Genomic DNA, 13,789 nt, shown 5'->3' with positions numbered 1-13,789 from the left:
CACGTGCCGGTTGATATTTTTTTTAATAAGACAAACACGTGAAAATTCGTTTTCATGATAGATGGTGGTGAGACTTGAAACCAAGACCTTTGTTTGCTCTGATATCATGCTAAGAAATAATCGTTGGGCTTCATTCAACTCAAAAAGCTAACTCGCGAGGTGAGAATTGTCCAAAACTGTCTAACGAGATTAATAACCCATCCCACAATAGACGTGGTACTTCCATCAACTACAATGAAGAGGAAAACAAGTTGTATATCCGAATAGCCTCATTCCCTAAGGATTGAAATTAAAAACTTCAACACAAGTTGTATATTCGGATATATATAAACAACTAAACACAACTAAACATTTCTGGAGAGTAGCAACATATTCTTCAACTATACCAAAGTAATGAGATTCTTTTTTCGGACAACGGCTAAGAAGAATTGTTTATCTATAAAATTAGTTTCGTTGTTACGAGCATTTTAAACACTTAATGCTTATCAACTATTTTTAATTAACTAAGCCAAACAGGCTCTCATTACCTGATTACCAATTTATGCGGCATAAAGTTTAGATCAGATTGATTGGGTCATGGAGATGAGAGCTAGGACATGACCAGACCAGAATGCAACGGCCTCACCTTCACAGCAGTAAAAAGTAATCTCAGGGAACATGAATTGATTAGACCAAATTGAAAGAATCAATGACAGAATTAACAATAGCATAGACCAAAATGAAAGAACTGGTTGGGAAATCCTCAGCACGCGTCTTTTTATCAGACATCACCCTAGTTATAACGTTCTTAAAACTGAAGAAATTATTACAACAGCCATAAGAAGAGCTAAGCATCTTATGATCCCACTTGCTAGTTTCTACTACAAGAAATTATACACACTTTGCAAGCATGACCTGCAACAGAGCCAAATTTGAGACTAGCAAGAAGGACAAAAATTAATCATCAGTTTCATGAACAAAACTTGAATGTATGTGCTCAATTTTGAACTAATTCTCGGAAAGAAGCTAGGACTAGAAAATTTGTATACATCTTCATTAAGAGGTTTTGAGGTCACTACCTCACTACTAAGAAAATAGCACAACTGTAAGATTGAATCGATCCTTCTGGATACTGAAAGTACCCTTGTTTAACTGTTTTGTGATGCAAAATAAGTAAGAAGTCCTACAAAGAGGATCGAAGCTACAACTGTTGGAAGAAGTCAAAAGAAAAGGTAAGAATACATGCGGCATAAGCACTAGGATGTGTGTTCTACTTCACCAATTTCATATGGTAGTAATAGTGCGGGCTAGCCACTTTTCAGCCCAGTAATTGAAAAATAGCCATTGTCGTGGAGTTTCAAATTCCACAGGTGAAACTCCATGACAATTTGAAACTCCACGACAACGGCTATTTTTCAATTACAAGAGTTGAGAAGTGGCTATTTGTGAATCTTATCCTTTCATATGCAAAACAAATGACACAAAGAAGTCAACTTGAGGAATCCCCGGGCATTCTCACTCAAAGCACCCCCACAGCCAAATTCCATGGACAGCTATCCAGAATCCATGGCCAAGCTTTCTTAGAAATGTGATTTGAAGATTGTCATGTAATTTGGCCCAGAAGCAACACTTCTTTTCTTTTTTAGAGTGCTTTCGCTTAGTGCTGCTGTATTTCAATAACAAAGTATGCATTGCCAGTGGGCTTCTTCTAAAAAGATGTTATCTGTATGAGTTTCCAATAAACAATCATTACAGCTCTAGTTGCGCCTAAAGTAAGCTTCGCATGCTCACAGGACAGTGAGAGAAGATACTGTCCCAAGATAAACTAAAGACCTTCCACTTCTCTGCCTAGCAATGCAGAGGAGAAGCTCCAAATTAATTAGGAATTTAGTAATACTATCACATATGGCAGAAAGTGGTTGAGGTTTCAGCCAACAGGAAAAAATGAGAATGGAATTATGGAATATGCTGTGGTGATTGAGATATGCATTCATACAATCAATAATTCAGGGAAAGGAAACTAAGAAATTTCTGCTATTTCTTTCAACATTTACAACAAGCATCTCAGCGCAAGGAAATGGAAACGTTCTCTATTTTAAGTTTTAATTGATTGATAGTAACAAAGAAAAAGAATTGCTCTAATCTGCATATCTTACCAAAAAGAATTACCTTTTAGCACCTATTTTTCAAAGGCATAAACACCTTGCGCATCTCATTCGTAAAAGGTAGCATGTAGCTCTCTTAACATTTTGGTTCAGACCATGACAGGATAGTGTTAAAGACCTAGCTTACACAAAAACCAAGATTGTTTTAGTAAATCAGGTCAATATCCGACAGTAATCACAATGATATAATTCAAATTAAGTTCCATTATTACAATACAACAAACATAAGACGTGTTAACTAAGAGAAGCCATTTGCTAGCAATACTCCAATACCAATAGAGGCGCTTCACAGGAATAAGAGAACAGAAGGCCTAGGCAGCTGCATAACATAGTACAATGACTGAATAATGTAAAGTTATCTCCAATTAGGAAAAGAGTGGATATCATACGGATGATGAGTCCGTTTAGATGATGTTTAAGTTACACTAACATTTGTGTACACATAAGCTGATTTTATGAAATATACTTCAGACGAAACATCAGGTTCTCTTTTACTTTTTACATCCACGGACTACCTCATTCTCCCAGAAGTGTGCATTACTTATAGCTTGCTTGGCCAAGCTTTTAGAAATGCAAAAGTACTTTTTTTTAATTAAGAAAAATGCATATTTTAGAGAGTTGAGGTGTTTGGCCAAGCTTTCAAGAAAAAAATAATAACTTTTGAGTAGTAGCAGAAGCTAATTTTTAGAAGCTGAAGTGAATATCCTTTCTCCGGAAGCACTTTTGGAAACTTGGGCGAATACAAATTGTTGTGTAATATTGGCAAAAATGCTTTTCAAATTAACTAGCCAACACAAACTGCTACTCCTTGAAATACTTTTTGAAAAGCACTTCTGACAAAAAAATACTTCCCAAAATAAGCAGATTTTGAAAGTTTGGCCAAACAGGCTATTAGAAACAACCAATGCCAAATTTCATATACACGACTAGGGGTGTTCATCAGTCGGTTGGGTACGGTATTTTTAGTATTCGGTTTCTTCAAATGTTATACCAATACCAAACCTAGTAAAATTTGGGGTGGTTCAATTTTTTTCTTTTCGGTTAGTTTGTTTGGCTCGGATAAAGAATTCTAACTTTCTTTTTTGTCTTTAAGGTGAGTGGATGGTAAAACGGAAAGGAACCGTAAGAAACCTTCACCAAATTGAGAATACAAAACCAAAAATATAATAGGGAAATAATTGTTAATAAGTACACTTCAATGTATACTTTAAAGTATGAACATAACTTCAAGGCACTTTATCACCACAATTCGTCATTTCTCAAATTTGTTGTAGAGTGGACACTTTAGTATGACAAGATGAACAATGAAAGTAATCAAATTGGATAGAAATCAAAAACCAAGCATCAACTCTGACTGAGTGAATGGAACGATTTATGAAGTTGGAATTTTTTTTTTTTAAAAAAAAAACTAAGGTAAGGCTCTAAATTTTTAGTCCTTTTATATTATTGTTATACTCCCTCCCCATCCTAATTTATGTGAGTATGTTTGACTAGGCACAAAGTTTAAATAGAAAAAGAAAGAGCCATAGAAATTTCTGCGGCTATAAATCATCTTATGAAGGATAAAGTGAAAAGTTTAAAATTAAATTGTTACTAAATATAGAAAGATGTAATTCTTTTTGGGATTGGCTAAAAAGGCAAGAGTGCCACACAAATTGGGACAGAAGAGTAATAGGATATATGTGTATCGTCAATGTAACTATGTATTTCGATACATCATTTGGTATTTCATTTTGTTTTTTCTTTCTAAAAAACCGAATACCGTACCAAATACCAAAATTTTTAAGAGCTTAAATCAAGTAATGTACCGAATATCAAAATATCGATATTATGCACACCCCTACACATGACCAAGGCGTCAAAAATGAAATAATGCTGAAACCTAAACTAAAGTTGATATAGTGAAGTAATTTTTCTAGAATTCATCCCAAACTTGCTTCCATCTGAATCTTAAGTAACAGTCACTTTTTCTTTTCTTTTTGGGGCCCCATTTTCACTTTGCTACCAATGTATCTTGACAAAAGGCAATGGTATACGGTTCATAACTATCTGGTACATGCTACATGTAGAAACATCGTACTCACACTTGTCAAAGCTGAATCCAATACAGGTTGAAGATTTTAGTCCCACTCACCAGGACAAGGCAACACAAGAAAAGAAGCCTCAAGTCAAAACTATGTAATTGAGGAGCAAAAATGTCCTAGAGCAAAGACAGCAGAAAAAGAATTTTCAGTGCAAGCCCCAAGTGTACTATCCTAACAGAGATAAACATTCAAATAATCAATCTCACAAACATAATATCCCATTTACTTAACTTTAAACAAGCACAGGTTGATTGAAGATGAGACGCGCCTCAATTTCCACTATTCATCGCTCAATGATGGACCATCAGCTATGAAAATTAACAAAGCAGTAATATGTTTGACAAGAGCATGGAAACGAAAGTGCAATATTATCAAGGAACTGAATAAACCTACTAGACAATCGATGCTCCGCAGCCACTGTCTCCACTATAAAGATTTCTCTTTAGCTTCTAGTTTTCATGTATAAATCATACACCTCGGGTATCTTAGCCCTGAAAGGCAGCACATATTTCTCTAGAAACTGCGATTCAGTACGTGTGACAACGGTGTAGAGACTTAGCTTCTCTTTTATCAGCTGGTTTTCTTTAAGAATCTTGAAGATTTCATTCCTTGGCATGATCCTCTTCTCCAAGCTTAACTTTAAAAGTGGTGCATGAGAAGCAAGATAACTAGATTCATATCCCAATTCCACCATAAAAAACTCCAATGTGCGTCTTATCTTATCCTCTGATGTAGTCAAACAGTAAGGAAGGTTTCGCACCATTGCGCAGATATCAGAATCAGACCATCCAAAACTCCGGAAAATATCTAATTTCCTTTCTAATTTCGATTCAGCAAGCGACACGAGTACTTCAATGCCATGAAGAAACATCCGCGACCCCCGAGGCATATGAAAGTCCTTTTCCAGTTGATGCACTACTCTCTCGAGCCACTCAGGTTTAATAAGCAGATACCTAGGATGCCTATGAAAAGCCATCCCAATATCCGCCCGTGAAATCCCAAGATTTTGCAACAATGATATATTGGGTGGTAATACTTTTGATAGATTACTAGAAAGCAACCTAGGCTCCTTCTTAACAACCGTAGCTACAGAATCAAGATTACCCAATAACTCCTGGAGATAAACAAGATTAGGCTTTAAAATAGTATGTAAACCTTTTTTCAAGAAATCGCCTTTTTTGATAAAACGATCAAGGTCAGACACAGATAAGCCAAGTTCTTGTAAAAACTTAATTTTGGGTTTAAGGGTTTTGTCAATATTACAAAACAACAGTTCAGGGGAAGACGAAACAAGGGTTTTGATCTGGGATTTGTTCATACCCATTTTGAGAAAGAGATCAAGTAACAAATGTGGTTCGTAGTTCCGGGTTCTCGAACGAGTTACCTTGGTGCTCGTAGACATGGCTTCTTCTGTTGAGAACTCAAGTGAGTTCACCAGGAAATCCACCAATACATTGGCACGTGAAGTTGCGACAGCTGTAGAGGAAAGGAGCTGAAATCTGATGTAACAAATGGGAAAGAGATGCTTTTTTGCGCCATTGTTAACAAGTCCAAACATCAGTGCAAAAGCGAACTCTTCGTTCGCAGGCGGGAGTCACTTCCCACAACCCTCGAGTGTTTCTAACGCGAAGCAAAGAAGAAATTGGGATTTTTGAAGAAATTTGAATGGAATCAAACCTTATTACCCTCCATATTTAAGGTCACACATAATTACATTTACTATACTAAATTATCATTTATATACCATAATTTAAAACAGGGATATAATTAATGGGCCATTTATTTTAGGCATAATTATAGGACCGTATATTCCCACGTTTCTCTTTCCTTTCAGCTCATCCCCTCCCCATCTTTTACCTTTACCGTAACTCCCCCACGTTTTACCTTTACCCTTTACTCCCCCACGTTTTCTTCAGTTTTCTTCTATACAGAACAAAATCTACCCACGTTCTTCATTTTTCTCAATTTAATTTCACCAAATATTGAAGTTAAACCATGAAAAATATCAAATCTTCCAAAAAAATACATAAAAAATCTACAGTAGGTGATATCCCCTCTTTCGATTTGGGTGTTTTAACACCAAAATCACCACAAAAACAAGTAAAATCTACACATGCAATGGAACCTACTACTCACAGTTCATCTCCTAGACAAATCCGTACCGAAATGCGAACAAAGAAAATGCACGATGTAGATGCTGGAGGAAGTGCTACACCAGGCGGCAAACAATTCAAAAGAAAGGGGAAAGAGGTATGTGTAGATGACGACTTTATTGAAGATGTCCCTAAAATTCCAACAGTTAAAAAACCCAACTTGCCTCCTGCTTCCACAAAACAAAAAACTAAGAAACAGTCCAAAAAGCTCCCAAAATTGGTTCAGAAAAAAAATTTGGTGAAGGTAAACATTTAGTATTTTCGTTTCCATTTTTTTAGTTTTGTTTTGGATGTAAAAATCTCTGTTTTAAGTGTTTTGGTAAATTGTAGATTAATTGTCTTAATTTTCTAGATTTTTTGTAGCTGTGGTTTAAAACACGGATATAATTGTAGTTATTTTGTAGTCGTGTTGTAGTTATATTGTCCTTAGCTTTTAAATTTTGAAACAGAGCTGTAGCTACTTTTTGCTTCCTGCATTTTTGTAGATAATGTTTATATGTGTAGATATCTTGTATGTTTTTGTAGTTATATGTGTGGGTTGACTGTATTTTTTTGAAGCAGATTTGTATGTATTTTTTCTCCCTGATTTTTTTTAGCAATAAGTGTAGTGATTATGTAGTTATATGTAGATATTATTTATATTAATGCTTAATTTCTATGCAGTTTACTAATGTGAAATAATTTATCATTTTGTGCAGAATGGACATTATTTTACCCCACATAATATGGATTATGGTGTGCTTAGATTCCACACTTTGTGTGATCCTAGCATTCCTAGCCCGATAAAAGAGTTATTGTATCCAAATGCTTTAAAGTTTTTTAAAATATTTGTTTTGGTTACTTATTGTCTCTTCCCTCCATTTGCATGCAAAATCAAACTATTCATCTTTTGATGAAGTATGAACTGTCTAAGTCTAATGAATCATTTTTTTCAATCCACTTGAAGGGGGAAAAATTGAATTTTGCCTTAAGAGAGTTTGGTTTAATTACCGGTTTAAATTGTGTGAATAAGTTTACAGATTATGGATATACTTCTAGTTATGTTAGCAAGTTAATGGATAGCTATTTTCCTAACAAAAAAAGAGTAGAGAAGTGGTATTTGAAAAACATAGTAACAAATAGATCTTGGGTAAACGATGAGGATGCAGTCAAGTTGTGCATTCTTTATCTTTTGGAATTTTTTGTTTGCCCTTCTGACAAAGATCATGTGTCTTTTATAGACCATTTTAGGTTCTATTTGGTAGAGTCTGGTAATTTTGAGTCATACCCATGAGGTATTAAATCGTTCAATCAGGTTATGGAATCTGTTAGGCATCGTCTAAATCCCCGTGTACATTCTTATCTCATACGAGGATGCTCATTAGCCTTGCAAGTGTGACTTTATGAGTGTTGCTCGACCGTCAGCACGGAGCTTGCTACGAGGTGTTTTGACTCAATACCTCGCATATTAAGATGGTCAGCTACTAAGGGGCAGATTTGGTAACTGCCTTTGAAGAGAAGATGATCAAGCCTGAGTTAAGGTATTTTTTTTCATTTTTGTATGTTCCTACATTTACCTTCATAATTTCTACATTTAGACTACATTTTTTTGTCTTAGTGGAACTAACTGTTTTTTTTCATGATTCAGTTCACAAGCATGACTGAATCTGGAGAAGAGATTGGAGTACTTACTCTGCCAAACAAGATTGAGTATGAAGATGAACGAGGTGCACAATCATCAGAGGTTCCAAATGCTGATTCTCCAACATTGGAACCCAAACATACAGACTGTCAAGAGGACAAGGAATCTGTGGCTATGAAGCTCAGGAAGCTAGAAAAGGGAATTAAGCAGGTAAAATTATTAACTACAATATATTTACATATTTGCTACAATTTATCTACATTGCATAACATTGTTGTTAAATTGTAGTATAACTGTATCAATTTGGAGACAATTGTATAAACAATACTGCCTCGTACATAATTAAACTAAATTGTAATTTATTTGAATAAAATTACCAACTAACTATATTTTTAACTTTTAGGTTGATGAAAAGTTAGAGGATTTTAGGAAGGATGTATTTAAGGAACTCCATGACCTTCGAGTGTTTATAGATGATTCTATGAAGAGGGTTTTGAATTTAATAAATAGGAGATATGATGTGGATGAGGCAAAGGTAAGAGTTGATATATATTTATATGCCAAAACAAATTATGACATTTAAAAAAATATAATCAAACTAACATAAAATCTTTAGTTTGCTGGTAGTTCAACAAAAAACAATGACCAAAAACAAGGAGTGAACCACCAACAATTTCCGTTCAATCTTGGTGATCAAATGCATGCAAGCACAAACAACACGGGTATCTACAAAATACATACAAATATATACACTTATTATAAAACTTTATAGAACTGAGTTTTATTATTCACAATTTATCTACAACTTCCTACATGTATCTGCAATTTTCAAGGCATCATTATCTAGTATTTTTTACCTATTTTGTTTTTATAAATTGAAGTTGCAGTTTGTCCAGAACATGTTCCAGTACATGTTGACTTATATGGAGAAGTTCAAGAAGCAGCTGAGGTAGAACAAGCAGGTATAATATCATACTGTCATTCAAAATAAATAATTGTTCTTTATACAATTTTACATTCCCTGTTAAGTAAGTATTGTTTTTTGTAACAGATATTGAAGATATCAATTCACAATCCCCAATTCACGGAGTGACTGTAGCAGCTCAGACAGAACAAGTCATTGAGAAACAGCTAAATGAAGGTGAAGATGTACATCATGTGGATGAAGTTGTTTCTGAAGGTTCAGGCATTGATAAGAAGCGTGTGACATTGGATGACTTTGAGTTGCCAGACAACTTAATACAATTGGTTAAGTATGGCGAGCCCATACCAGATGAAGCAACCCCTATTCATCCGGGGAGAACCAGGCAACCGGGGAAACATGCACGATCACCTTTCATACCGCTATATAGTTCTGGAGGCAGCAGCTCTATTGGACCTAAATTTTTCTACCTCAAGCACCCATTCACAACTCTTATAGGTGAAAATGTAGATTCTGATATGTTAGATAAGTTCAACAAGTGGTTATACCACCGTACTGACAAAGTATCTAAGAGGTATGAATGCTTAATTTGACACTTTCATTTCAGCATTTTAAAGTTAAAAAATGTAATTCATTCTGTGAATTTTTTTGATTGGGCATTTATTTGTTGTTACAGGAAGAAGGCTCCCTTTTCCATAAAGGATAACTAAATCAATCCTTGGTTAGACCTTGGAGTTGAAAAGGTGGATAAGAAAGACTGATTTTATTCCCTTGCTCACCCCGAGGGAGTCCTCAATGACTCGGTAAGTATCAAAGAATAAATTCAAAAGATATATTTTCACTTCTGTTTTGTAGTTATATTGTAGATATGAAATATATGTGACCATGCCCTTTATTATAAGTTGTAGATATAATGTAGACATTTCTTATAAATGTTGCTCTTATTAATTATAGTGTGATTGTATTTAGGTTGAACCTTATGTATCATATTTGATGATGAATTGTATGTAAAAATTGTATATTTATTAATTTAGACAGAATTGGTATATCTATATTTCATGGTTGTAGTTAATTTGTAGTAAAATTGTAGAGCCAGTTGAAGACTTATAATATTAACTTTAGTTTGCATGTATATATTATTGAGGCCTTTTGTGGTAGTTGTTGTTCCATGTGTTGCTGTGTATAGTAGTTAAAGTGTAGTTATTTGTTAGATTATTTGAATTCTGACTTTGTATTTTAAGGTGTAGCTGCTTTGTTGATAATTGTAGTTACATTGTAGCTAATAGTAGATTTCATTTTATTTTGCAGCACATTGATGTTATTATGTATTACCTGAGAAAAAAGAGGCAAATATGTCCCCAACCCCAACAACACTAGGTTTACAACAACCGTTTGCTTGTTCAAGTCAAAGATTGTACAAATCTATGACAAGTTCATAAGTTCTCCGCCAGAAAAAAGTATTCGGTTATTAAACCCGATGATGATGTTGCAGAATATATTCTTGGGTATAGACTCCTTGCTAATGTTGCCTAGGATGAAGTTGACTATGTCATCATGCCCATGAACATTGTAGAGAATTTTCATTGGTTGTTCGTTTCGACATAGTGGACAAGCAACTTTATGTGTATGATTCCATGATGTCTTCACACTATCATAATGCTGTTGAATCATGTGCTGATAAGTTTTCAATCATTATCCCTCTGTATTTGTCTTGCACTGGTTTATACGGGAAGTGTAAAGACATTGACTTCAAGACCACAAAGGCATACATTGAGAAATCAGTTACAGACCCTCTCAACATACAATGGATGGTTGCAGAGATTCCACAACAAAAGGAAGGATCACTGTAAAAAAACCATTCTCTCTTTCTGGATGTTTAATTATTTTTTTTATAATCATTTGTTAAATAATTAAATTTTTTTGCCTTATGTAGCGATTGTGGTATATTTGTGGCTGCTTTTGTGGAGTATGTTTGCATTGGAGATTTGTCAATCCCTTCAGAAGACCTTTCGGATATCGACCAATGTCGTAGACGCTATGGAGCTCTCATATGGGACTATGCTACAAAGAAGCAAGAAAATGGGTCAATCAGTGAAAGTGAGGTTACAGGCAGGCTAGCAAGGAGGAAGGGTGCTCCTGCACTGAATGAGAAGACTAGAGTCCAGAGAAAGAAGAAATAGTGTCATGTTTTCCTAGTTTAGTTGATGCCAATTTGTAGTTGAAGGAGAATACACTACTTTATGAACAATTTTTTTTTTATTGCAGCATACCTTTTTGTTTTGTAATTTTATCTTTCATCTTAGAATACAATTTGCCTACAAATAATCTCCACAATATCTACATTTTGGCAACACTCAATGTAGTAATTGTATATAATTTTGTAGTTGTATATGTTCATAATTTTTATGAAATACCTTCAAGTTCTAGGTAATATCTGTATATAACTGTCAGATGAAGTTAAATTACACAACAAACAGAATAAATAATTACTCCAACCATAGAAATATATTACCCACAATTTATCTACAAATCATCTACAAATTATTACTAAGACTATAATTTAAATATAGTTAACTTATATTTTACCTACAATCTTGAAACACTTTACATTAAAGTTATTTTTTTAATATCAGTTGTATTGTAGATAATAAATATTTAAATTTAATTATACTCTATCAAAGACAAATTTAGATGCTTGATCTTTAAAAACAAATGTAGCATATTAAACAAACATAAACAAATTTTAGTCTACTTCATAATGATATTTAAAAACTTAAAGTATTACACAAAAAATCTGCTAACTTTAACTCACTAACAGTTATTTTGAATAACTATTCTAACTACATGATATTCATTTCTTCTTGGGCGCATTCTTGCAAGATCTTTTATTATGCCCTTCACCTCCACAATTTCCACATGACACCGTGTACTTCTTTGACTTTATTTCATCATAGGTTTTATATCTTTCCTTTTGAGGTCTCCCTGGCTGTCTTTTATCTCCTGTCGGTGGTTTTACTACCTCATCCAAAATATGTTGTGGCACATTCCATTTGCTTTCATCAGGAAGAGGATTTACTGGCATTTCATACGTACACAGAAGGCTCTCCCTTGTGTAATACGGAGAGCAATAGTTTTCATATGTTTCATTCCTGTGCCTTAATGCTGCCAAAGCATGCACACATGGAAGTTCTTCAAGTTGGAATTGGCCACAACTACATTTCTTGTTTTCTAGACACACAATGTACCGCTTCACACCATCTAACACAGTATGTATATGATCTGTTGAAGTCCTGTAACGACCCGACCGGTCGTTTTGAGCTCTAGCACATCGTTCAACAGTTGGAAGTCATGAACAACTTCATTTCAGGTATATTGACTTGTATGTATGGTCAGAGTTGAATTTCGGAAAATTCGGAGTCAAATTGGAAAGAAACTTTTCATTGCGGCAACCTTAAGTTGAAGAAAATGGATAAGATTGGAATTTTGAGTAAACGACCTCGGAATTGGGATCTGAAAGTTCCAGCATGTCCGTATGATGATTTCGGACTTGGGCGTATGTCCGGATTTGGTTTTGGATAACCCGTGAGCATTTCGGCGTATATTGTGGAAGTTAGTATTTTAGAAGAATTGCATAAATTTGGGTTGGAATGCATTTCAGTGTTATAGATGTCCGTTTGGGATTCTGAGTCTGGAAATAGCTCTGTATGGTGATTCTGGAGTTGGGAGCGTGATCGGAAGTGAATTCGGATGTCTGGAGGTCATTTTGAAATCATTTGGCTAAATATAGAAATTTGAAGGTTTTTGAGAAAATTTGATTGGAAGTGGAAATTTTGATATCGGCGTCGGAATGCGGTTCCAAAATATGGGGCAAGTCCGTAATGTCGAATGTGACTTGTTTGCAAAATTTGAAGTCATTCCGGAATGATTTTGGTAAGGTTTGAGACACTTAGTCTCTTTTAAGGAAGCTTAAGTTGGAAAAGTCAATCGAATATTGACTTATGTGTTAGAGCACTCGAAATGCAAATTTTATGGTTTGGATAGCTTCGTTAGGTGATTTGGGACTTAGGAGTGTGTCCGGAATATTTTTGTGATGACCGGTGTAGAATTAAGCTTGAATTGGCAAAGTTAGTATTTTGGCGAATTCCGGTTGATAGGTGAGATTTTGATCAGAGGGTCAGAATGGAATTCCGAGAGTTGTTGTAGCTTCGTTATGTCATTTTGGACTTGTCTGCAAAATTTGAGGTCATTCGGACTAGTTTTGACGTGTTCGGCATTGGATGTGAAAGTTAGAAGTTTCAAAGTTCATAGGCTTGAATCCGAGGTGAATTTAGTATTTTTGGTGTTGTTTTTGGTGATTCGAAGGAACAACTAAGTTTGTGTCATATTATGGGACTTGTTAGTATACTTTGTTGGGATTCCATGAGGCTCAGATAAGTTTTGGAAGAGTTTTTGGAAGATTTTTACCGTTTGAGCATAAGCATGTAATGATCTAAAGGTTCATTTTTAGTTTTAGAGATCCAAATTTGATTTTGAGACTTCCGGAACTTTGATAATGAATTATAAGACTGATCTGAAAATTTTGGTCTAATTTCATCAAGTCACAATTGGGTTTTTGACGCGAAACATGAGTTAATTGTTTAACGAGCGAAATGAGTATTGAACTGGGCAAACGAGCTCCGAATTGAGTTTCGATTGAAGGACTATGTTCGTATTATTATTTGTGACTTATAGGAACAAGAATCATCGAATTCCTAGTTCGTATGATGGAGTTAGAGCCATTTTAATGAAAAATAAAAGTGCTGCAATTTTCTGTGGCTGCTGTCACACGTCCTTTTCCCGCCCCCGCGAGGGGTGAAGGGAGTTTT

General features: G+C 34.8%; 1 protein-coding gene across 3 annotated transcripts; it reads right to left on the bottom strand.

Annotated features, from left to right (window-relative positions):
• Positions 1-264: 264 nt before the first annotated feature.
• LOC107777872 (uncharacterized) lies at positions 265-5,899 on the bottom strand. 3 transcript variants are annotated; one of them, XR_012710215.1, is made up of 3 exons: positions 4,622-5,898; positions 2,149-2,262; positions 265-625 (listed from the first exon to the last, which is right to left on the bottom strand). XR_012710215.1 is itself a non-coding variant. In XM_016598036.2 (2 exons), the coding sequence occupies exons 1-2, from the start codon at positions 5,784-5,786 to the stop codon at positions 4,671-4,673; spliced, it is 846 nt and encodes a 281-aa protein (XP_016453522.1). In that variant the 5' UTR covers positions 5,787-5,899; the 3' UTR covers positions 4,301-4,670. The 3 variants fall into 3 exon arrangements, 1 of the variants encoding a protein (XP_016453522.1); XR_012710214.1 differs by lacking the exons at positions 265-625; positions 2,149-2,262 and adding exons at positions 4,301-4,344; positions 4,460-4,536; XM_016598036.2 differs by lacking the exons at positions 265-625; positions 2,149-2,262 and having other exon boundaries at positions 4,301-5,342; positions 5,613-5,899.
• Between the last annotated feature and the right edge of the window lie 7,890 nt (positions 5,900-13,789).

This window comes from Nicotiana tabacum, chromosome 6 (genome assembly GCF_000715075.1).
Source record: "Nicotiana tabacum cultivar K326 chromosome 6, ASM71507v2, whole genome shotgun sequence".
In the NCBI taxonomy this organism is placed as follows: domain Eukaryota; kingdom Viridiplantae; phylum Streptophyta; class Magnoliopsida; order Solanales; family Solanaceae; genus Nicotiana; species Nicotiana tabacum.
Note: the sequence above shows the minus strand (reverse complement) of the source record. Positions and strands in the feature narration are given on the sequence as shown.